The 27,011-nt window shown below is 39.0% G+C and overlaps 1 protein-coding gene across 2 annotated transcripts in view; it reads left to right on the forward strand.

Annotated features, from left to right (window-relative positions):
* The window catches only part of astn2 (astrotactin 2), a gene marked incomplete at both ends in the record, with an annotated part of 239,834 nt that overhangs the window by 129,346 nt on the left and 83,477 nt on the right, over nt 1–27,011 (forward strand). For both annotated transcript variants that reach the window (XM_083983273.1, XM_083983274.1), the window contains 4 exons: nt 3,046–3,130; nt 4,162–4,236; nt 7,095–7,232; nt 18,819–18,969. In XM_083983273.1, coding sequence (XP_083839399.1) covers nt 3,046–3,130; nt 4,162–4,236; nt 7,095–7,232; nt 18,819–18,969 — 449 coding nt within the window. The remainder of the gene's footprint in view (nt 1–3,045; nt 3,131–4,161; nt 4,237–7,094; nt 7,233–18,818; nt 18,970–27,011) is intronic.

A 27,011-nucleotide genomic window follows, 5' to 3' on the forward strand; every position in this document is an offset into this window, starting at 1 on the left:
GAAAAGGTTATTTAGATTTCTTCCCTCTCCAGCATGTTACTGCTAACATGTGACCTAGCTGCACATGTGCAAGATGGATTTTATTAAGCACTCCCTCTGGCAGTCAGGAAGAATTAAATATAACTAGGTTAAATGCGTATGTGAAGAGTAGCAGAGAGAAATTAGGTGTCTGTGTTTATATATGTTTGTGACTGTGTGAGTTTACAGCCTGGACAGGATACATGTTTATGTGTTGTGGAGTATGATAATACCCCAAAATGACATATTGTGTGGTCATGCTCAACTGACACAGCATCACCTCTAGCAATTCTAGTATTATGACTGTTTTCTCCCAGGACCAAAGGAGGAAGTAGTGTGAAATTATAGAGCCGTGGAGTCAGCAGAGAGAGGAGGTCAGGGTGGATGGATGGGTGAACAACAGGGCTATAATGTCAGGAAATCTTTAATTTTGGGATGGAGTTTTGTAACGGTTTTGAAAGTGACCAGAGGCCAGTGCCGACTGATATATTGTGATGTTTTGGTCACTTTGGGTTACTAGTTTTACTAGAAACTTGCTTTTATGGACAGAAAAAAACAAGTTCTTAAATAAAATGATAGCAATACATTCTTAAAATGGATACAATTCTCTATACACCTCATTCATCTTTTATTAAAAATTGCTGGATATTAAAATTCTGTTGATATTTAGTCTTGTCCATATTTTAAAGTGGGCCAATTTGAAGAGGTCCTGCTCCTCATTTAGTTAGACCACATAAAATAGCCACAAGCAAATAGAAATGTTTTTGTAGCTTCTCTGTGGCTGATTGAGTCCTAGTGGTGCATCACTCCATGGGTTGAGTCTTAAGCCTGTAAAGTCGACCAGTAAATTATTAAACACCATGTCATAAAATGTGAATGGTGTTGCCTCGGTGGCCATTACATATTTTTTTCCAGTCGTATGATTCCATAGGTCAAAAGAAAACGGTCAGGGGCATTTATTTTTGGGAACAGTGCTAATAGAAAGGTTGGTGAAGCTACTGTATCAGTGACTTCAGATTTCACAGATGTTTCCATCCTCTTAAAAGGCATTACTCATGCAGTGTGCTGGGGTAGTTCTGTCTTTATGAAACTCTAAAAATAAACCATTGCTCGATATTATTTTAGAGCAAAAGTTAGTTATCGGCGTAGGCGTAGTTCACAATATTGTTTGTGAGCAGCCACAGTGAGACTTTGATTTAAGTTTCCCAAGTTCAATTTTCATTATCATAAATTGGCAATATTTCTGAAGCTTGAAGCCGTGAATTAGACAAAGAAACAAATTTACTGGCCCGACTAATTGTCCTTTTTTTTTTTTTTACAAAGCTCATTCCCACTGTAGCTACATACAGATCTGAAACAAAAAAATGAAAATATTCAATCAATTCTAAATTCACATGTGTAAGACCTGATTACAAGACCATCACATGTTTACCCCACAGATGCAATGAGTAAGATTCACTCAATTTGAAACTGTCTAATGACCACTGAGTTGTTGAGTGATAGTTCTGCATCAAAATAAGAAATATATCAGGATTTACAATCTGCATACATGTTTCACTACTACTTTGTGTTAATAACTAGTCCAAGGATGTGAACTAGCTGTCTACTTACAAGCATGTTACATTACTTGCGATTTCTGTTGTCCTATTGATTTGTGCATATTGGATATTTTTTAAAAGATAAAAACGCAGAAGTCTTCAAAAAACATCCTGATGTCCTTCAACCTTACAATACAATACCCTTGTGAATGAACTCACCATGCCCATGTTTTGGACCTTGTTTCTATCTTGGGTGTGAGTGTTCCCACTATATGAGCATAAATATGAGCATATTAATATTAGCATAGCCCGCTGTGGTATAATCACTGTGTATTAAAAAAAAATAATTGATTGGGTCTCCATAAATTATGTCCAAGCAAGTACTTTTAGCAGCAGCAAGCCATAACATTTTGGTTCAGTCCAATTTTTGCAAGCATCATACCACTGAGTCTGCTCTTCACTGGGTATCTAATGACTTTTTAATGGCTGCTGATGCTGGGATGTGCTCAGTCCTTGTTCCTCTGGACCTTAGCACTGCCTTTGACACAGTGGATCACAGCATTTTGTTAGACTGGCTGGGGCACTCGGTAGGAATATCTGGTACAGCTTTAAAACGGTGCTCTTCATTCATGTTGAACAGGAGCCTCTGTGTCTCCATTAGTAACAGTGTGCCATCCTTTGCTCTTGTGAAGTATGGTGTCCCTCAGGGGTCACTAATTGGGACCGGTTTTATTTTCTCTGACATGCTTCCATAGGAACATATTATCCATACATGGTGCTTCCTTTCATTGTTATGCTGATGACATGCTGATGTGCTTGCCTGTCAGAGCCACTGATCTTGACACTTTGAGATGACTACATCCCTGCCTATGTGATTTCAAAACTGGATCTCCAGAAACTTTCTGCAGCACAACCCCCCCCACGCATAGTATATATCTTGCCATCTGTTGGAACACTTCACGTCTGTTGTAAATAAAATTTGCCGTTGGGATTGGTAGCTCTGAGCAGCACTCAACAAAACTAGTGAGGTCTTTTGTTTTTTACTGTCTGAGAGATATTTCCAAAATACTGTCCATTTTATCTTTCAACGGCACAGAGACCATTTTACATGCTTTCAGAACTAGAGGTAACAGAGCATTTGCAGTCAAAGCCCTGAAGCTATGGAATGCAGTGCCTGAGGAAATCAGGTCAGCAGAACCAGTGACCTCCTCTTACAACAGAGTTTTATCACAGAGCTTTTCTTTAGTATTTTCTCTTCCCTTGTGCTGGTGACAATGTAGTGGGTTATATATTTTTCATTTGCTCATTACTCCATTGAAATTGGCTTTTTTGATTTAAAGTTGTTGCCTTGGGTGAAGCACATTGCGGCAATTATTATTATTATCTCTAATGAAGGCTCTGGCCAGGGTCACATACATGGTAATTTATTCAGCTACTGAGGATAAATAAATTCCTGCCACTATGTCCTCTCTTTTTCTCTCTGTGGCAGGAGAATGCAGCTGTCATGAGGGTTATTCCCCAGATCCTGTCCATAAACACCTCTGCGTTCGCAGCGACTGGGGTCGCAACGAAGGGTAAGTACTCTGTGCTCTTTCCACTCGTATCTAAAGCCTCATTTGTATTTAAATGGCCTTACGGCTTGGTTTCCAGTCCCTACTCCCAACTGCATTAGCACACAATATTAACTTTGCATAAAACAAAGGTGAATTGTTTGCTCTGATGGATTAGCTATCTGGGGTTTCAAGTTTCAAGCCCCTGCAAGTTGATCTTCAGAGTATTAAAAGGAATGTTATAAAAATGTATTTAATAACTTACTGTATGCTCTCAAAAATGATCAGTAGTAATGTGAAGTATAAGCAATTTGTAGTTAATGAGCTAAAACATGCAAATGTACCTGAATGGTCTTTTAACTTGAGGAGGTAGACACTGAAGAGGGAATCCGAGGTACAGATGGAAGGAGGAGAAGGTAGGAGGGAAGTTATAGTGTGTAATGACACAAAACAGCGGGAGTGAGAGCAGGGAGTGAAAGAGTGAGAGAGAAAGAGACAGATCACTGGAGTGTGACACCAAAAAAGTCAAATAGTGGAAATTGACTTGATAGGGAGAGAAAAGTCAAATCAGCCATCCCTCTCTCTGACTCTGACTTTGTTTGACAATTAGCTGGCACGCCCAACATTGGTTCATTAAAAAGGTCACATTGTTATTCAACTCCACCTGTCATCTGCTGGATTCAGTCCAGTCACAGATCAAATTTCCAGCCACAGCTTTATAACAGCAGCAGTTGACAGGGGGTTATCCACCTAAAAAGCATATTGTTTCAGTGTTGTTAGAGTTGACCTTTGTGTTTCATTTACTGTACTGTAGGCGTAGTTAAGTATGGTATTATCTGAACTATACAAGTCAAGTTACAACATCTTCTTGGTTTCTGCAAGAACTTCAAGAACTATCAAGATTATTATTGTTATTGTTGTTGTTGTTAATGTTATTTTGAATTATTTTCCATTCATCCATCCATTGTCCACCGCATTATCATTTTCAATTATAATATGGATTTACCTCAATAATCTATTTTAATTTTGTTCCTTCTGTTTCGTCCTCTGTCAAGTCCTTGGCCATATGCTAACTTGGAGAAAGGCTATGACCTAGTTACAGGGGAGCAGGCCCCAGAGAGGATCTTCAGGTGAGTCTTTCACTTTTGCTGCATCTCCCTAGTGCATGACTTTTGCTGGCCATCTGTGACTCTGTGGACACACAGTGAAATGATGGTGGTGTTCTTGGCATGTGTTTGTGTGTGCGTGTGCGTGACGGAGCATACAGATGAGTATCCCGCAGATACACATAGACACAGTTGGCTGGACACACAAATATGAACCTGGTGCTGGGGTGAAGTCTCACCCACGGGCTCTTGTGTGGTGGAATAGCCCAAGGGGTCGTCCTGGATGGACTCCTTTCAAATGCTTTTACTGCCATTTTTGTTTACTTCTCATTCTTGATGGGGGTCATTGTGTCTGACATTTTTGCAAGAAGTGCAGGTCTCAAAGGACCCGTTCAGTATCACCCAGCTGTTCTTTTTGAAATGTTTGCAGCTCTTTTTTCTCATTTGAAAAATCATTTTATGTTACTGTTGCACACATCTCAGTATTTGTTTTTCTATAAAAAAATATGCAGTCATGTGGAAGATCAATATAAATATATATGTAAATATAATAAAGGCTCTGAGGAGAGATTTAAATGTTTATGAAGGTGTAAAACATGCTACTTTGATAAATATGGAATGTGCTATTGTTATTATGACACGATGGATTTGTTTTCCCCGTTAGTAAACAGGGACTGTGGACCCTGTTTTATAACCAAGACCCCCTGTGTATGGAGACTTGTTCAATGAATAAGTTAGCGAAAAAAACAAAGAAAGAAAAAGGAAAAAGAGAGAGCACTTTGAGAGGAGGTTATACACCTTCTTCTTGCTATGTATATAAATAGTTAATTCATTATTTTTTTAGCTGCAATTATCAGACAGACATCATGAGGCCATTAAGTGTGATGCAATGACTGGAATATAAATCTCCAAAATAATACTTTCACTATAATAATAGTCCATTTTCAGAACATGACCCCGTCTATACACCTTTAAAAAGTTGATATGGTAATTTTTTTTATTCAGTTCCATTTAGTTGTGTGACTGAAGTGAGTTAAAGGAAAAAGCTTTAATTTGATGAAATCTATCTTGATTTCACGCTTACTTCACCTCTCCTGTAGGCAGATAGGGAGAGGTCTTTTGTCACTGTAATCTCGCCCCTCTTCAGACTGACCTTGCAGAGTTAGCTCCTCAGTGCGACATCTCAGAGATGAAGTGGTAAAATCCACAATCTTTGTTCTGCACAAACACACACTTCACCCCTCAGACATCCACTGCCACTTAAAAGCACCATGTTGGAGACTCGACTCAAAATGCTGGCATCCACACACACACACGCTCAGGTGGAAACCAAATCTGATTCTTGGTTGAAGCAGTGTGTCAGTCCAGATTTTGTGAGGCAATGAAAGGACAGACACACACACACACACACAGTTGCAGAGGAAGCAGCCGACACAACGTGGTTTCCAGTTGGAAGAGCAGAGATTGAGGACGAGACTGCATTGCTCTTCAGCTGGACAGTGTTAGTTTCAGTCCTTATTGCAGTGAAAAGGAACTTCATGGTAACTTATTGGTTTCACAGATGGAAAGCTTTATAAGAATCCAGTGTTGCCTCCTGCTTTTTGTCTTTTATTTTGAACTGGGAGTAGAGAGAAAATAAGCACCCCAAGTATGAATAGAAGGCAGCTGGGCCACATGAAGGCTAGATTATATGTAATATTTGATTTGTGAATAATAAATGTTCCGAAGTCATATTTAGTATGAATTTTCAGAGCATGAGAGAGGTGAGGATGAGTGTAATGTATTCACATTCTTTGATTCTAGTTCATGTGCTGGCAGAAGTGATTTGTACAAGCTGAGTTTTTTTTAATGCTATGGTTCAGCAGTCCAGGGTGTTCCACTAACCAGGTCTCAATCATACAGGTTAGATGTTGGCAAAGAAAACTTAGATAATGTTGTAGAAAAAAAGAATTTAGTGAAATATTTTATGTGGGAGTGAAATGAGCCCACTTGATGAAATGCAATGCCAAGATTTTTCTAGCAAAGGAAAGTGACTCATGCTTGGTTTCTAGAGTTTAGTAATTTTGAGTCCTGTCGCCCACCTGCATAGATACATTAAAAGCACATGATGCAAAACACAGCCACGTTCTGTGTGATATTCTGAGGATTTAACAGGTGTTGTTTTTCCCAAGCAGTAAGTGTGGGCATCCAGCTGGGCGAGGACAGCGATCTTCACTCAAGAGAAACATCTCTATCAAAACCAAATCATTTTTACACCACCTTAACATGTGCTCTGTAGTATTGAGCCGAAGAATGCATCACTTTCAAAGAGAAAACAATTTAAAGGCAAATCCAAGGCAACTAAAGCTACTTACAATGCATTTTTGCAAATTCAATTTTGTTTCCAACTGTGCCATAGATGCACCACATGCAAATACCAATTAAATTAGCTGCCACTCAAGATTGACATCATAAGCTGGCAATTATTTAGGCTAAACAGGTTTCCTCAACTCAATAAAGCGAGAAAGAAACGGGCAGTAAAGAATGATTAATTTAAAAGCAAACAGTGCGTTTGCTGTGATCAATGTAAATTTTATGAGTCATTCACTCAAGAAATGTTTCTAGGACAAGCACTTTAAATGTTCTGTGAACTCATGAAATGAATTCAAGGAGAATACAGCCTATTATACAGCATAAATTACACTGTAAAAATACAATACCACAGAAAATAAAACCCTCATTTCGTTTTGCTTTCATTGTGCTTATTTCTGCAACACTCATTATTATTTTCCCCATGCTTATGTATGTAGATACTGTGGAAAAGTGCGTGTGGGTAATAGCTCAATGGGATAATGCGACAGCAGTTTGATTGACGTTTATGTCTTGTGGTTGTGCCAACACAGATCATTCTACAGTCTGGGCCAGGGCCTGTGGCTGCCAGTCAGCAAGAGCTTTGTGGTGCCACCAGTGGAACTGTCAATCAACCCCATCGCCAGCTGTAAGACGGACGTGTTGGTTACTGAAGATCCAGGGGAGGTCAGGTCAGTCCGACTCCGCTCAGCGCTCTGCACGGCTTGTTGCAAGAGAAACCATGCGTAGCAGCGTCTATGCTGCGTGCTCCATATAATATCCTCATAGGCCCATAAATACATACACTCTATTTTTGGAAGGTCTCAACAAATACAGGAAAATCAGTGTTTATGGAATTGTAAAGTCTGGTTCCATAGCTTGAGCAGCATAGATATATTTTATGAATCTCCTTGGTGTAGTGGAGTGTATAAGCCCGGATAATATGTCTTAACTTCAATCTGGGCTACTTCAATGACAGAAGTGTTAGTGCTGGTCCTGCCATCTGAGAGAGTTCCATTATATTCAACATTCCTATAGCTATATAACAGGTATATAGGAATGTCACATCATTATTATTATTTAATTTTTTTGGTAGCATTCCTACCACTGTGTATATCGGTGTAACTGGCTGTGGCCAGTGGCCACCATACAACAGCTTCTTGCTATAGGCAACAGAAATGTCCTTCATTAGAGGTACAGGTAAACATTAAAGATGAGAATATATACAGTATATTTACTTCACTATATAAGAATGGCAATGATATTAGTTTACACCAGTTTTTGTGTCCATCATCACACTTCATACTGTGTCATATGAATTCAACAGTGCATTTCTTTTATTATGATAATTAATTATAAAAAATGATTTGGAGAAATCATTAACTGACATCATTGCATGCTGACTGTGATTGCACCACATGCTGTTCCCTTGTTGTACCACATGTACATAACTGTACATCCTGTCAATCACATTTGGAAGGAGCAGGATTTCTCTGTGATTTTTTTTTTGTGAAAAAATATTATAATAACATAGAACAAGGTTAATGTATTGAATGACAAGGAGTAATGTTTCCACCTTGAATTTCACATTTACTGAAACTCCACAAAACACACAGGCCTATCAGTACACGGCACATATTTCTGCAATACTGTATATACAACACAAAAGCAGAACTTTAACTCGTGTAAATGCTATATGCTAAATATGCTGTGCATGAAACTCATTTGCATGGTTAGCGCTATAAACAGAGGTTTGTTTATAGACAGATGATGGATTTTGCTATTTATAGATGACTGACAGGTGTTTATTGTACGGAGGTTATTGAATGTCTGTATGAAATACAAAACGGACATCTCATTTTCAGTTTTCAGTGTCAGTTTTCAAAGAGCCTCAAAACAAAAGCTACTCACTTTGCAAATGGTAAACCGCTGGTGTCAGAGGCAATGTAGGTCATTCATGGAGTGATACTGTACATCATTCTCAAGTTATCTCTTCCTCACAAATTCAACACAAGAGTATGGTGACTTGACTCAGGGGCCACCGCCTTGGAATCACTGCAGTGAATAGAAACCTTGACCTGACCCACAAACCAGAGCAGATGAAAAAGCTGATGATGTTGACGCTTATATCAGAACAATCATTGTCCTGGACCTCAGATTGATGTCCACATTGTCGACGGGACTTTAATGCTTTGCAAAGTGCCTCATCACCCCAGAATGTGATGACCTGCTTGAATACACTCAATCTAGGGCATGCAACCACTGCGCTGAAAATGCATTAAACCATATCTGTTCAGAAAGTGCTCACGTCACGTTACCTGAACGATAGATTCCTCAGAAATGTCTCTGCACTCCGTCCTCTTGGGTTCAATAAACTCATTTGCAATTAAGAAAAAAAGCAGCAATCACTGAATGTGTATGTCTAATGTGCATCAGATAAATTGTTGCAAATGTTATCCGCCACTGCAAAAACACCAGACTTTTTTACAGGCTTTATGAAATTGCCCCAGGGGCACAAATCTCTCATGGTAATTGTAAACATCTGCTTATTCTGACATAAATGGGATTACACCAGCCCTCTCGATTAATTAGCCATTTCATTTACTTAGAGGTTGTGATCAGTGATCTAAAGTGAGCCAGAAAGAAAAAAAATACAAGGACATGCTTTAATGTAACTGTTTATAGCCATGTTGATCTGATCTGAAATCACTAAAGATTATTCTCTGCGTTTTAGCTTGGAGGTATAACAATTACTTGAAAGCATTTGCTTCTTTTGTGTACTTTTTTATGACTATGCCGCGGCCATTGTGTGATGAAAAGACCTTGCCTGGGAAGGTGAAAGCTGAGCGCTTCGGAAGAGAGCAAGAAAGTAGCTTTTGTTTACTTCACAGCAGAGGAGCTGCATTTGAGGCGCAGTAAGTTTGCGCATTCATCAGTAGAAGGACAGGCCTTCAAGCATGCCTGCTGTTTTCACTCTCTGAGCTGGTCATTTAGAATTATTTATTTAGTATATATAATTTAAGATGAGATGATACTTTCTGGCAACCTAACAATTTGCATGCCATTATAATACATAAAAACAAAGCCATCTACTCTAATTTGCCCAAGTGACTGGATGCGGAAGGATTAATCGGTCTTAAACATCACACTGGAAATAAACAAGAGTTTTTAAAACATGAAGGGGGGAAACATGTTGTATAACTGATTAAAAGCCTATTTCAGTTAGAGTAATATGTTAATGTTCTGTATTTGGTTAACGATTAGTTCCTGTCACATAGGAGGATCTGTCAGATTGTCATGAATTATGCAGCCAACTCATTATCCAAAGCATTTTTGTGGAACAAAGTCCCATGGGGCCTTGTAGAGTTTCTAGCTGATGTGCTTTCCCAAAGTGTTTATGCAGGCATTGATGTACTCAGTCAGTCATGATAGACATGTTGATGCAGGAAGTGGGGATATGTACTGTAGCAGTGGCTTTCAACAGGATGCATTCCCCCCCTGCGTCACCTCTGCCCTTTGGCTCACTGACAAAAAACCCATGAAATCTGGTTTGTGAAAAGAGATGAGTGGGTGTCAAGGTAAGTGTCAGCTTAACCACTCTTGGCTTTTAACTGAAGATTTGTATCTCTTGATATCAATATCTCCCAACCTCACACTGGTTAAGCTTCTTTATTTATCCTTTTAAGTGAGCTGGTTTTAATAATGCACACAGTATGTTGTCTTTTTTCTTCTTCTCCATTTTGCACCCAGTTTCTAAAGCATTGAAAAACAGCTTTTGGTTTGTGTTGAGTTGGATCCAGCGACCTTTTCAGCTGCATCAGTGAAAAACTTTCATATTTTTTCTGCACTAGTGAATCACAGCATTCATATTAAGAGTTACTTCATCTCTTTTGTTTTTTATGATTATGGAAACTAGGCCGAGGTGTTCCAGATAGGTCGAGGCAAGGCCAACCACAGGTGTATATTCTTTCTTTTTTTCCTGATTCCAGTGTTTTCAACCAGTGCATGCAAATTTTAGTGCCCTTCTCCACAGGGGTGAGTGTGCAGAGTTTATTAGAGGTTAAGGCCTGTGTGAAACAGAACAAAGTGCCTCTCAGAGTACAAACCATCTTGTTAATCTCATCTTGACATACAGTATTAACCTGCTTGACTAAAAGGTTACCAAAACGGCATGTTCAATTATTTACTGATGAAAATGCAGTTTTATGTCACATTGCATCTTAAAGACTTGCTCCCTGTATCCCTACTATATTTGCAATTTAATTATTTCACCTGAATAGTCCCTGGCCTTTAGAGAAAAGTTCACTCCAGTGAATGCTCACACAACTTTGTCAGACACATTCAAATACAAGAAACTATGAAATGGGTTATAATAATGAAAGAGTTTTATTAAGCAGTATCCAATTCTGGGCCCTTGTTTGTTATCTCTTCTATGAAAGCTTGTATTTTATAAGAATTAAGATATTCAGTTCATTCCATACATTTGAAATCCCCATTCATTCTTTATTCATATTCATAAATCAATGTATAGGTCATGCATTTGAGTGGTGGATAGAAGTCATAAAGTCAACCAACTTTTACAAAGGGACTGTTTCTGAAGTAGAAAAGACTTTTTTTCTTTTTCTTTCTTTCTTTCTTTCTTTCTTTTTTTTTTTTTTTTTTTTTTTACAATATTTGGTCAGAGTTAATCATTTGCATACTTTATTTTAGTTTTTTGTTAAAGGACTAGCACTATATAAAGTGAGATGTTTGTGATCTTTTTTGTTTGTTCCATAGGTCTAAGTTCTCTTTGAATACTGTGAGATTATTGGAGTCAATCCACAGAGACTGTATTTGTAAACCTGGAATGTAGGGGTTCTGTTTTTCTGAATGATCTGTTGTTAACAGAGCTATAGAGCAAATGTAAAACTTTTCTCTCTTTTTTTTTTGTTTTGGTGTTCAAAACCATAAATCTTCTTGTGGATATCACAGGTTCAAAAAAAATGCTCGAAAAAATTTAAAATATGGAGCATTTAACAGTGGAACGCTGCAAAACATAGAATATGTTTTACTGTTTTGCTGTGTTCAGTGTTTAGCCTGGTTAACAAATCAATAACTGTGTGGAATTCAGACTGAGCCTTGTTTATTGCCTTGGTAGTGCTGACAAACAATGAGCTATTGTATATGCTGTGCCTCCAAGCCATTATCTTAACACATACAATTTTTGCTTACCTTGCACCTCAACTATTTGACAAAAGTGTTTTGCTTTCTATTTACAACTGAAAAGAATGGGTTGAACTGTTTATGTTAAGTCACCAATATATATCTGATCAAATATTTATTCATTATATACAGTATTGCTTTACTTTACATTATTGTTTTTTTTTTACGAATGAGTGCTCTGGCTCACAAACCCTCCAGCTCTCATTGACGTTTACTCTTATTTAATATTAGTCTTGCATTTCTAGTCATTATTGTTGATCCAAAGCCAATGTGTGAACGAATACCTCATGAATACCACAACACACATTGATTCAGACACCCTAAATGGTGCACGAAGACTGGCATTTTTGTCAATAGGGAACTGTTAATAACCCAGAGTAACTGGTGACACCACATACTGGTGATTAATGATGTCACTCACTGTGATCAAGTGAACCATCAAAATGTGCCATTGCCAATAATCCGATGCAACTGCGAGAGGTTGACACCGGGAAAAATTTAAGTACTACATAAATCCACTTCCTTTTATGCCAGATCTCTGTCAAAAATGTTTTATAACTCTACACTCAAACCAAAGAATTGATGTATCAATCCTTATTTTATCACTTAGGTTTAGCTGCTTTTTTCGCCCCCTAGATTTTTTTTCCCTCAGTGATTACAGCGAGTTTAAAGAAAACGCACTCCATTCAATGACGAAAGTGCTTGATGAGAGTCAGCATATTTGTGGGGAGCTGGAACAAGAGCATTAATCAAGTGCAGGGGCAGACCAATAACGGGCTCTGTAATCATGCTGGAGCAGCGCTCTAACTTTGGGCAGCATTGCCCGGTCATTCATCATCTGGAAAAGCAAGAGGCAGAGAGGGAGATTAATAACAAGTACATTAGTCAGTGTTTAGATGCAACCAATGTGCTTCTAGGTCAAGCAACAGAGTCACAGTGCCAGAAGAGATGATCTTGATTAGCTAATGATTGCGAAAGAAACACAAACAGGATCTGAGTGTGTTTTGATTTTGGTAACAAGTTTGAACAACTTTATATAGCGTCAGCGATGTATGGTATGGATTGCGTTACTCCTCTAAAGGCCTATAGTAGAGATCAGTTTTTGGACTCCAGTTAAAGTAATTAAATAGTAAGAGTAAGACTTTGCTGAATTCTTTCAAGACTTGCTATCGTGATTTAATATGTTACACATTTTAAGGAAACTTCCAGTATCCTTATACTGAAAGTTTCCTTAAGCACGTTTTCTCACTTTTTCTCCCTCTGGACAGTCTTGCAACAGGCATCTTGGAATTGATTGATTGTTTTGTTGCTGTTGTTTTTTTCTTCGACTATCCGCACTACCCACAAGTGGAGCCAGTTAGCATGCACCTCACAGCTGAGGCAAGCCATTATTTTAGTCTGCTTCACCTTCCCAACCCTCTACTTTCCTCTCAATTAAGGAGACATTTGTCAATGCTTTGAGTGTCTGGCAGGAAGAAGTGATGCACAAAATGCCATGTGTTGGCTGTCTAATTCTGAAAAATTGAGTCGCCAAATAAGACGTTGAGACCAAGACTTTGAATTAACTTCTTTTTTTTTCTTTCCTTGAATCAGTACAATATACAACCATGCAACAAAGAGGTTTTATACATCATCCAAGTCGTAGTACATGCTGAGTCTGCTAGGAGTGCTGTGCACTTGCGCGTCCTACTGTATAACCTATACAATCATCTAGGTCATTTGTGTTTGAATGTTTCCTGAAATAGTCCCCTCGCTGTTGCAGGTGCACCAGACCTTTGTTGTCGTGACTTCAAAAATAAGCACACAGTAGAGGTCATGGAATGATTTAAGTTTTCTTAGATTTAATTTAAATTAGAATAAGTTCTATACTGAGGTTCGAACACCACCCTCCTGGTGACAATAATAACCACAAAGTGCAGGTTGTGGAATGCTCATGGATAAAATAAACAACAGTGACTAGGGAAACAAACAGATGTCAAAGCATCTTTTTATATCCACACCAATGCTTCCTGTGTGTGAAGAGTGCAGTTTAACTGCTCATTGATAGCCCGCCTTGTCCCTTAATGCAAAACGCCCTCTGAAATGAATGTGGCGTTAACAGAGGTGGGGATGACATTTGTGTTTGCCATTGGGGATCAATATGACAAAAGCTGAGTCTTTACAGACCTGTACAAAACAAAGACACTATGGAGATAATCTTAACAAATCTCACAGGTTCTGCTGCGACATTATGTCATAAAACAATGTAGATAATGAGCCCGATCAGCAAGAGTGTTCTGATAATCTCTGATAAGATTCCCAACACTCTTGATCCTTATTAACTATAACTAAGTGTCCTAAAATCAAGCAAGATTGCGCTATGAATTTGGGGCTTATACTCAATTAAATAAACATACAATTTACCTAAACCACTGCTGCACTGTGTTCAGCTACCCTCTGTCAAATTCAAGCATATAGCTATGCAATTTGCATTGGGGATATCTTACCATCCACTGTAGTGTAGCAACCAAAAATGAGCGCTTAATGCGCAAACAACGGTAATAGTTTTTCTCTCTGCATTACGCAGCCACATGACGGTGACCCTCTCATCCACCGGGAGAAAGTCCAACTGTGCAGCAGCCAGCCGGTGATTTGTCAGTAGTCCCACGACTGGCACGTCTCGCCATGGACAATTCCTGAGTAGGAGTCCACCGTCTATCAAGGAGTTTGGTTCCAGAGCCAAAGCTGTGCATATAGAGGTGAGCCCAACTGCACTTTGTTGGTACCTCTCAGCTCCATGCACAAATCAGGCAACTTCCCCAAAGAGAGATTACACTCCATATTCCAAGGGCAAATTTTCATTTGCCGAGATTCACAGTGACTAAATCTGTTCCACCCTCAGCTGGAACAGTGGACCATCTCATTTGCACCAAGCAGATAATCAAGCAGTCCCTGAAACTTGCTTTTCTTGAATCAGGCCAGTGCTGCTTAAAGTCCCTGTAAAGTGACACTAGATCCGTCTTCTGAGTTAATCACATCCCAGACAGATGTCTTATAACCATCCTGCCAAATTTGAATGCTCATATGGGATGTGCTTTGGTAGCATTGTTTCAGTTGTGAGCCATTTCCATTCCAATACAGTTTGGAGATGTTTCCCTTTTTTATATGAAGCCAGTGAAGACAGTTCCCTCTTGTTTTTGATGTTCATCAAGGTGTAGCTGAGGTGTTGAGTATCTTCTAGTTGGGTGAGGATAGGGTCACATTTCCACAGTATCTATATTATTGGCCTATGATGTCTGATGTAGCTACATCAAATGGTTTGCAACTGAGTGTGAAGATATGACACATTAATATCACCAGGTCTAATTCCCATAAGTCATGAACCCGAACCACGGAGGAGATAAGAGTAGCAGCCTCACTCAGAAAACTCTGCTCCACCAGTTGCAAAGAGGAAGCCTAAACCATATTGTTTTTGCAAAGTAAATAAAGGTGTTGATTTGTTTGTAACTGAACTGCTTTCATTGTAAAAAAAAAAAAAAAAAAAAACCCTGGTTAACGATTGATCACTGATGTTATGAGTCCCAGTGGCAGCAATAATCATCTACAACCCCACTACACATCATGTTAAATATAGAACAAACAAAGGTGAACTTTTCAGCAGTTCTCCTTTGATGTATTTGGAGAGTTCAGTTCACATACTGCATCCTGTGGCTCTCCTAGAAATGCTTTCCTCGAAGAAGACTGAATAAATATAATTTAATACAGGAGTTTGAGATGTCCTCCAGCAACTATGGCTGGTTGACCAAAAGGTCAATTTCCCATTCTACTAACAAAATGCTGTGTATTTGGCCTTGAGAAATTCATGTATCTTCCAAAATGCATAACTGTAATACGACTGCTCATGTGGCCAGCTAAACAGTAAACTGTAATATATTAATTTTGCCAGAAAAAAAAGTGTGTTAGCATTGATCTTGAGTACTGGGAATTACTGGGTGACATTAGTACTGTACCACTAATATAATGGTTCTGCCAAAACTGCTTGTGTGTCTATTAGGGACCATAAAACATTTGTTAATCCACTGTAAACAGAGGGTGACATTTTAATCATCTTAAAATGTTTTGATATCTTTAATCACATTCTCCAGTCTAATACCCTTCCATTTGTGGTCAACAAACTAAAACCCTTCTGAAATACTTTTTTTCCCCTTGTTGAGCTGAATGCTCAAATCAGATCAGCCACATGCATAGTTGATTAGGTGACCATTGATATTGCAAAGTGCACATAGCCAGGGGTCTACGTTACGAAAAACAAATTAAACACCAGACTCCATAAATGAGCACTGAAGTGAGGACTGATAGGTTTCTTGTATGAGCTCTTTGGTTTGACATCTCTTCATTTTTATACATTTATTTTTTTCTTTTCACTGCGTGTGACAGTGAGGACAGTGAGCGATTTACTATAGAGGTTTGATTTTGGAAAGGGGACAGTCCCGATGTGCTGTCAGTGAGCCGGAATACTTCACTGCTCACACAAGGAAGATGTGCCAATTACTGACTGTCACGCCATAAATCTAACATGAAAGCCAAATATTTAATATGAAGAATCTCTTGCTCAAAGCAGTGTGAGGTGTTCAACAGCATTCCAAATACGGATCCCACATGGGCATATACTATGAGAAAAAAGTCTATTTTGTAATGAAAAAGGTACGTTTGTGTTTTGTGCTCACTTTGTATACACAAAACGCCCCTGCTCGTATTAGTAAGTTATGAATTTTGGAGATATTCATGCTGTGCATGGAGCATTACTACCTTTTTGATGAATTTTAATGCTTCGCTTTGTATCTTTGCCTAAAGCCAATGACAAGGTCACAATATACAATTCTTTTCACAAAACTATTTTGCAGTGTATATCGAGTCAATAAGAGTTCACTCTGCCATCTTTGCTCATTGATTACTTTTTGATGGTTTATAACCACTTTGAGGTTACTTGAGGACATTTTAATCAAATCAGCAACGACAACATCGCTGTCTACATTACTGGTTCCGTGGCCATGTTTCCAGCCTCTTCTTGGAAATGACATCGCCAAATAAGCACCCAAGTACACAGAGACGAAGAAGCACACAAACAGTGACAGTGACAGTACACCAAAAGCATCTTTGCTCAGCAGGGCATCTGTCCTCCCATCATTCGAGATCTTGTTGCTGTTTGTTGAGTCAAGTCATCCTCACAACACACTGTGGTCCCAGTGGTCTCATTGCAAGAGACAGAGCTTTTGTTTCTGTGCAAAGAAAAACACAGGGGTTGCTTACCTCTTCGTTCACTCTGACAGCGGGCCTGCAGAGCTCAGGGTATGGGCATGGCTGAGCATGTTGAAGTGAACAGAGCAGCTGAGCTGTACAAGATCGGTCAATATGACATTTCAGAGAAAAAGCAAGAAAGATCCAGATTTTGGAAATGGATGATTGTTCCTTTGTTTATAATGATTTTTTAAATATTACAGCCCTTGCAGTGGCTGAGTGGCACACACATACACACACACACACACACAGGTCAATTGATCTCTAATTAGACTTAACCCCAGTCTGGAGAATAAGTATACTTTTAATTATTTGTCAACTTTTAAGGCAACTGTATTAACATGCGATTGGAGTACAGTATCTCTACAGATGGTAATGACGATCTGTCTGCTTGTCAGTGTGTGTTTACTCTGGACTAAAAAAACTCCTAGAGACATCCATGGTCCCTCAGACCATCAGCACTACCACAAGGCTGATTTATGTGATTCTGAATAACACGTCTTAATAAATGTTGAATGTAGTGGTGTGTTCATGGTCCTCCCAGGATAAATTGTATAATGACTGTAGTGCTCCCTTGACTTTTTAATTAATGCCATCATCACATAAGAGTTTTATTAGGCCTATATTATTTGTAAACTTTAACACCTTGGCAGGCTTGTGTAAGCTGGTGAACAAGGCAAACATAATCTCAGGACAATGTTAACATGCTGATGCTAGCATTTAGCTCAAAGCAGCACTGTGCCTATCAGCTTCAGAGATTTGCCAGCATTAAGTCATGTCATAAATTCCACATAAATTAAAATTCAGTGCAACTTAAATACATTTCTATTATTATGAAAGATCTATTAAAATGCAGGCACATTGCCATCTAACCCTCCATGGAGCTCTGCAAATGAGAAATGTCATTATATAGCTATCATTATGTCAAAAACAAAATTAAATGCATTAATAAAATACACTGAGGTGAATTAATCTTGAAGTGTGCATGCATGTGTTTTTCTGTGCTTGTGCTTTTTTGTTCTTGCACTCTCCTTCAACACCAGCTGCCAGCTAAGGCGGACCTGGATGCCTTGGCCTTGGATTAGTTGTGAGAATTAATGGATGAAGATTGCTGATTCCCTAGGCTCTCCACCAACACACCATGTCCAATTAATGCCAAAGCACCGATTAGTCCCAGACATGACCCATCATGAACCAGAATGAACTCCTGCATGCCTCACTACTGTGAAACTTTTAAAACAGCTGTTTTTTTAAAAATGCTGTAGCCTGCTAAAGCACAACACATGCCCAAGGGTACATCAATATTGGACTACTATTTGAAGGTTTATTAACATTTTGCCTTTCCACTGCCAGTCACAAAATGGAGTCAAAACTCAAAGAATTGAAAATTTGACCAAAAAGTCAAAAGTAAAAATAAAACTTTTCTTTATTCAATTCGAACAGCTCACTCATCATTTATTTCTATTTTTCTGAGTTTCTCTGAATACTCTTCATATTCTCAGCATTAACTTAACTTTTATCCACTTTTATGAAACAAATATGAGACATCACAAGTAGTCATTACTTGCGTGGCAGGTGGAAAGGTAAAAGCCATTAAGAAAAACACAATTTTGTCACATTGTGTGCAAAAATTAGTTGCTTCATAATTGCACTACAAGCAGAAAAGGTTATGAGAGAGGGCTCCTCAGGTGGCAAGGGATTATGTTCAGCTGCTCCAGCATCCATTTTTACTCGCTACGTCCTTTCACACACCTGTATTTTTTATGTTTTTGACCTTTTTTTATTTCATTCCTTTTCAGGGAAGAGGCCATGATGTCCACATATTTTGAAACAGTGGAGGACCTCCTGGCATCTTTCGGGCCTGTCCGTGACTGCTCTAAGGATAACGGCGGCTGCAAAAAGAACTTCAAGTGTGTGTCTGACCGACAGTTGGAGTCATCTGGCTGCATGGTGAGTGTGCTCAGATGATAGGTGCTGGTTCTGTCCCCAGGTGACTGCTGATATGAAGAAATAGCCGTGCAAGTGGTGTAGCGGTAAGTATATTGTATTGTTAATGGTTGTGTAGGCTACTAAAATATGTAAAATGCACATTGTAGATTGAAAGTTTTGTGAGCCTTGTGAATCTTAGAACAAGCCTGTGTTTGTGTGCATTTTTGTTTGTGTGAGAGATGTGCTAGTCGGTGATAGACATATTGATGATAAAAGGCCTAGTAGTTCCACTTACCGCCCAAGCCTGCTGTCAGCTGAGCAGGTGTTGAGCTGCAGCTAACTAGCTGGCAGAGCTCAGTAGGTGTTGACAACTGATTTCTAAGGGACAGCAGACTTATGTAATGCTGGATTCAAGCCTTTAGTCTGGCTGAACACACAGAAAAAGTCAATATCCTGCCTCTGGCACGTTACCGTTCCAGCTTGTCATGCTATATGCGTTTCACCCACAACTGTGCAGTTATTTCCCATAGGTTCAGGGCACTGGTAAACTTCTGAGTATAAGGAAGCCATGACGAACAATGGCCAACAGCTGCAAAACAGTTAATGAGATAAACAGCAAATACATTTTAAAAGAACTCTACCAACAAGCAGTTTACGAATAAAGTTGTTCACTTAATGGCCAGTGTTCATGCTGCTCAGTAATTATTGCAGGACTGTGCAGCTAAAAGACTAATTAAGTACCTAAAGTGATATATGGTATATATTTTAAAATTCATTTGCATAATCACTTATTTTTAATGCCTCCACCTCCCCCCAAAGATAAATGCCAGTCATTACATTTGCATTCCATCTGCTATATTCTGTCTTGGCTTTCATGCTATAAGCAATCTATAATATTTTATGTGCCATTTACACCAATAATTAGTATGCTTAGTGTTAGGCACTTTGTGTATGTATGGTTAGAAACAGTTAAGCTAGTGTTTAAGTGTGTTAACTTTACTTTCTACTTTGGTCAGGTTTAAGTACCTACTTACAGTACGTTTTGAAACTTAAGCAACATAATGGACGTAATGACTTCCATTTGGCTATTATTCACAATGTAATGTGGATCAGGAGAGATGTTTCCACTTAAGTACAAGGAGCGATACAAATGGAATTAGTAACCTGCTTCTTTTTCTCAGTTGAATATTGCTATTACAAAGAGGTAATTACTACATTAAATGATGGAACTGTATTTTTATCCCCATCTTTAATTCATAAACCCTAGTTTGACTTCAGATGTAACACTGTAAAATGCAGCACAAAAAGGTTTTCTCCTGGCATATTTACAAGTGCAGGGTGACTGGGAACTTCCGATGCCAGGCTTTTTGACAGCATGGGGCGGGCCTATGTTGTAAAGTAATTAAATTGATGAGCCATCTCAATAGCTGGAGGATGGTTTGGAGAGTCGTTAAGTACTTGGACGGGGCCATAAATCGACTGGTCTTTTCGTTGTTTGTACCAACCAAAGACAAACACTGATTGGACAATTCTCTTGTTTTTCCATCCTCGTCTTACTTCTGTTCAAACAAAAACCTTACCAGAACACTTTCTGCATGACATTTTATATGACACATATTACAAATAAATCCATAATAATAATTAATCACACATTTATTTATTTGTGACTCTGCTGCTCAGCAGTAATGTATAAAATGACTGACAGTCTCAGCGAAGCACCTGATAGAACACACTGAAAGCACACAGTATGCAGCACATGTAATATGTTCAGCAAAACACTTTTAATCACTTCTATAAACACACAAGTTATTCTACCCATGTCCTCTGCAGATTCATCCCCAATGATTTACCTCCCACTGCGTTACCATGACGACTATTCCACATTAATAAACCTGAATTATACTCCCCGTCATTCATCAGGGCCCATACAATTTTCACTCTTGACATATTTAGTAGCTTGTGGCTGTTTTTATGACCTAGGTAGGTTTTTGTCTACATGTAGCAGTAATTGCCTTTTGCCCCAAGCATGCTAACAGTATAATATTCGTCATACTGTTACAGATAATATGATAAGATTTTATAATAAGCTTCGGTCTCTACGTTTCTGCTTCTCCACCTGCAATATGGATAATTTATTAAGACTATGCATGAATGGCATAATGAGTGCCCTGTCTCTCTCTCTCTCTCTTGAGTAGTACAATTAAATGTGGCTTCCATTTACGTCATGTGCCTCAAAACTTTTTCTGCCTGTTGTGTAAAGCTACCAGCAGTTCACGTAAAAGTTATTTATGCAAGTGGCACTTTTCCAATTTCTATTTATTTATTTTATTTAAGTTACGGGTCCTCACCAATTTAGTAAATGCATTGTAAATATTACCTACACATACTATATGTATAGTGAGTTCATCCCTTTTGCTATGTGTCTGCTTGTGCTAATCTAATGGTATGTTGAAATACTGTAAATATGAAGCCAATCATGTTCGCTTATGTAGGTGGTTTGTATTTCTACAGTAATCTACAGTGACATGAATAGCAGTGGTCTCAATTTTGCAGAGTTGTAGATCCGGCAGGTTTTCATATTAAACCGATGCCACAGTGATGAATCTTCATTAGACTCAGAGGTGGGCGGAAGTGGACAGTGGAGAGGGGGTGTATGAAATATGAATGAGTATGTGCTAATAAGCCTTTGGATTGTTTGTCAAACTCTGTCCCACATCAAGCCCCTGGATTTATTGTGCCATATATTTTATGAAGAGATCCCACTTATGCTTACCAACCAGCATGCACAAGAACCATTACAGTATCAAGGAACTTCCATGAATAACCACTGTCCATAAAGAGAGAGCAGGAGAGAGAGGATCCACACATATCATAATTGTCCGCTTTATTCAATCTTCCCTTCCCTCTGGACTTCACTTAAGAATGTAGCCAGCCTGGAAAGGTATAGCACCGTTTCCCACTTGCATAAAGTATAAATGTTGTATAAATATCACTCACATGTGTGATTCACAACTCACGCCTCCGTGTGTGGCTGATTAATACGCAGACAAAAAAGACTGACAAAGCCTTCCAGTCTTCACAGATTAAGGCAGAGGATCATAGACACAGCGGTATTATTTTCTTTTCTGACTCTTTGGGGTTGGTGTTATTTTAACCATCCTTGTCAGAGTGGGTGCTAACACAGAGCAGAGACATGCCACATGGAGGGCTTAAAATCCATTATCAGAGTCAGTCCCTCACGGCTGTCTACTGCTCCAAAGACAGTTGAACTGCATTTTCAATGAATTCAATTCCAGTCAGAGCTGGTGCTGAAGTTTTGGAGACATTACATTTGTTTTATTTTTTTTTGTCCGTTACATTTCTGCTGAGAGGATGACAGCTGGTTTATCCCTGTGCTCACTAACCTCAGTATGTAGCAAGAGCTGCTGTAAGAGCAGGTTAGTGATTTTAGACAGGTAATGTTTTTGTGCTGGTGATTTTCCTCTTTCATCACTTTGCTCACCAAACGCTGCTTGGTTATACAGTACAGTGCAGTACAGTAGCAGTGTGCTGTGTAATAGTGTATGATTATTCTGTTTACATTATAGCCTGCACTGCTGTTTTCATGATCACAGTCACTTCCCCTCCACTGCGTGAAACAGATAATGTTTACTGGAAATGTTTCTCTACTAATGACTGCGACTAAATAAAGAAAGAAGACAGGAGTTATATGTTTACTTAAAGCCTCTTATGTATACAAGAAATAACTTTTTTCAACAGTTTTGTGCATGAAAACCACATAAACAGTACAAATAATGTTTAAATGCACAGCCAAAGATACATCATATATACAGTTTTAAAGACAACAATAACAAGTGGTAAATGGTGGTAACTTCCTTCAGTTTGAAAGACCTGTCATAGTGGCTGTAGGTGTTTAAATTATTGAATGCAAACTATAAAAACAGCATTTCACAGGCCTGTTTTGTTTTATTATGAGCTGCTGTGAGGAGGAAACTTCATCAGGCAGATAGCTGTGTGAACATCCACAGTCCAGCATTTAGCCGGTGGTGTGGAATGAACGGTTGAATTCTGGTTGAACCTGTGGTCAATGTAGCGTGTCTTCCGCTGTGTTTGTGTGTGGAAGCGGCATTACTGATGCACTCCGTGAACTCTCCCGGGGCTGCCCGGTGAAGTTCAGAACTCTGTAAACAGGGCTTTTCCTGGTAGCTTGCCATTTTTAAAGTTTAAGTTTGACAACAGCAGCATATTGTGGCAGTTTCTGTGCTTTTAGGGAATGGCAGAATGTTTTTCTTTATGGCACATTGTTGTACCCAGCTACAGTATCCGTCTTCCTAATGGAAGTACTCAGAGGCTGAGCAGATGGTGGGATATTAGTGGCATATCTTTCATCAGTTGATGTCCCTTTTGGGACATCTCTGGTAGGGTTGTTTGGATGCTGGGTTGGAAAAGATGTATGTTTTAACTTCAGGCACCACCCGGAACTTTAATTTTAGCCTGTCAAATTCCAGTAGTTCATAACAGTTTAGAGAAGACAGATATTGCTGTCTCCAATCTCATTTTAAGACAATTGTATACTGTCTCTGTATACAAGAGTTTATTAAAAAATTGTGGCATACTCAAAAAGTCAGGAATTAAATGATGAGTTGTCAGCGTGGAGCCAGATTTCCGCTTGGTTACCGCTGGTTTGCATAAAGAGTCAGCAGGGAGAAAAAAATGGCAACTGCATCCAAACAAAAGTTTTGCGCAAAACCTCATCCCATAATCCCTCTATCCAGCACCCCCTGTGTGTCCCAACAGCCTCGTGTTCCTGACAGTCGAGCGTCACGGCTCCCCCTGCTCCGCTGCGCGGCACAGCTCAGTGTACCTCATTACCACTGAATTTCAATGCTTTATGGTTTAAAGCAAATACATTGTAATGATTCGTTCATCCTTTCAGCCCTGACACTGTTGGTTAAACGCTGGATCAAGTGTGTCATTTAGTGCACCACAGAGATCTGTACACCGCCGCAGCCAAGGGTGGAAATTAAGATCTGTGCACAGTGGAATACAGTTGAGGCAAACCTTATGAGGGAAACATTAGCACATATTTGCCACATACAGTAGCAATAAAACCCAAGCATGTGTGGATGTATTAATATAATCTAATTATAACATGTCCCTGATTAGCCAAGGCTTTTGAATGGGTGAAATTATTACATGAGCAACAACTGCGGCGGACAACTGAAGCGATGCTTTTGTTTTTGTCATAATTGTATCATAATCCACTAATTTAAGGGGGCACTCTCCCCTGCGGAGGCTCCAATATGTTATCTATTATTTGACAAGTTTTTTTTTTTCTTCTTTTTTTCAATTAGAATCAGGCTCTGTCAGTTTTGTGGCTCAGTTCCAAACCAAAGCAAACATTAAATGGATTGAGAAAGAGTATTAAATCACGCAGGCTTTATTCCCAACTAACAGGTTTCATACGCTGAGGCACACTGAGGTGTTTGAATTTCCTCTGCCGTCTAATAATTTTCTGGACAGGTTTTGGACATATAGCATTTCAGAAATTATCTCTTATTCTTTGTGGCAAGATGAAGATATCAAGAGAGGCAGAAAATATGTATTGCTCAACTGTTACAGTAAGTTGGAGCAATAGAATTTTGCTGCCATCTTTATAATGACCTTCATCTATATCAGAAAGGAGACGCATTTGTCTGTCTGTCTTTTGAATGTCTTTGTATATCTCCAACTCAGGCGCTTATTTAAAAAAAATCCATAGTCCATATTGACTTTTACATGTTAACTGTTGCAACGCTGATAAATGTAAAAGTCTGCCCATTAGCAGTGTTTATACATTCTGATCCTGGCATAAACAAAGATAGCTCATTGTTAACAGACCATGTCTCCATTGTCTTTGTCGCGAGAGGAAGCAAATAACAGCAGCTCTCGAATGCCTTCGGCAATCAAGCTGAGCTGAGAACAGCAGAGTCTGGTGGAGTCGCCGGCCCAAGCAATTCTTTACACTCAGTGTCATCTGTTGTGTTGTCACCACTGAAGAAAGGAGGATGACAAATAAAGACAAAATGCTCTTTGAACACCAGCCAGTCTCCGTAGTGCAGCGTGGACACACGCATGCAGATTCTCGCTGTGGAGATGAGTGCTGAATGTGTAATCAGAGAAGGATTGTGAAATAGAACAATGTAGCATGTTTTCCTTTTTACATATATTCATCCAAATACACTGAATGTTTGCACGTGTTTGCCTTTTGCACAAAAAAAAAAGAGGATCAAATCCAAAAAGACAAGCTAAATCTTTTTTAAATCGCAGAGCCTTTTATTGCCTTCGGGCAACGCCATTTCCAATAGCTGTGAGACAACTGTGTGTTTTCTCACTGAAGATTAAGTCTGAATTCACATGAATATGATGAGCAAACAGCTGGGGACTGTAGTACACCCTCACTAGTTTTTTTTTTGTGCTTTTGCAGCAGTAAAACTGTTTGCCTAATTTAACCCATTTGAACAGCAGTGGAGCTGCAGGGCATGCATCTCTGCCACCTCTAAACCAGATTAGGCTGTCAAATACGCTTTTAGGGTATTTGATTTTTTTTCTCCCCTCCACCTGTCAGTGTGATTTAGAGCTGACTTCTATTGTGAAAGACTGAGTACACATCTTACTGAAGAAAATATGAAGGAAAACCTTTTTCTCATTGTCTTCACTCTACACACTTGCTAGCTCTCACTTTTTTTCTTTTTTTTTCCCAAGCGTGCAATGGCTACTAAGTATGAACATCCAACATCTTAATTCTGACAAGATTATTAAGAGACAGAGTTCTCAATAGATTATGCTCAGTTCCTGATTAAAGCTAAGGGCACTAATGGGTGATTAGCGAAATGAATAGCATTCATTCAGAATGTGTGAACTTTAATTTGTAGGGGTGATCTATGTGCAGTATATAATGTGTGGGGTGATCTATGTGCATTTCGGGTTGAAGCATTTCATTTTTCTTTCATTTCCTCAAACCTGCTTACCTTGTACTTTTAATCCCCCAAGTATACTCAAGAGTGAAATACCATCACTCTGGTATTTAATGGTGTCATAAAATTCCCATTTGTAGTAGCCCCAGGAGAGCGCATATACTCAACCCTTGGAGTTTTATTTGTTACCGTCATATGCCTACATGCAGGGATGTGGCAGATCTGCAAGTGTTCAAGAGAAAATAGAGAAAATGTGTAAACAGTCCATCAAATTTAATATAATACTTGAATCATATGTGATTGAACTTTGCAAAGACACCCACACACCCACTCTTGTTTTAATATGCCCTTCACATAGACTATATACTCTATCATGCTTTTCCTTTTAGAATATTCAATGTATTAAATAATAATTATAACTAATTTGCTAGATTTGCATGTATTTCAAGTGAATGATGAACCACCAGGATGTTGATGATACTTTTAATTATCATCAAAACAACATCCTTGTCAGTGAGGTTCAGCAGGTCTCTCGGCCTCTTCTCATTGTGCTGCCAAAGCAGAGGCACCACAGAGGAACTGACTGACTGAAATTCATTTATCTGAAATGCAAATCCTCCTCCTCCCCGGCTCTTGTGTCTTCGGAGAGTTGTCTGAACAGAGAGGGTAAGTAGCTAGTGGGCTGTGCTAATGGCTAACCTTAAGTCCTTTCATTCAACCGCAGAGTGCTCCATGACAGTTCTGAATTACAGACAGCTATTCCCAAGGCTCTGCCTCAGTGTGATGAATGGCCCCAATCTTGTTCTGCTGAGGAAGTTAGCATTACATTCATGAGATACAGTTAATGGATCTGAGAGTGAGAAGCTTTTCCTTTGAATTCTGAACATATGGGACTTTGTCCAGAACTCACGTGTGAACAAAGCATAATGTTTATTGCGCACTTATCCTTTGTGTGTGTGTGTGTACTGTATGTGTTTGGCAGCGGTTCCTCCCAGGAGATCAAAAAGGCTATTCATCAGTTTGTTTTGTAGAATGGGAAGATTTCCACAGCTGATGTCGGCCTTGTGTTAGTCTTACACCCTTTATGTGAAAACATTTCATCTTATG

Source organism: Trachurus trachurus (assembly GCF_905171665.1).
Source record: "Trachurus trachurus genome assembly, chromosome: 12".
In the NCBI taxonomy this organism is placed as follows: Eukaryota; Metazoa; Chordata; class Actinopteri; order Carangiformes; family Carangidae; genus Trachurus; species Trachurus trachurus.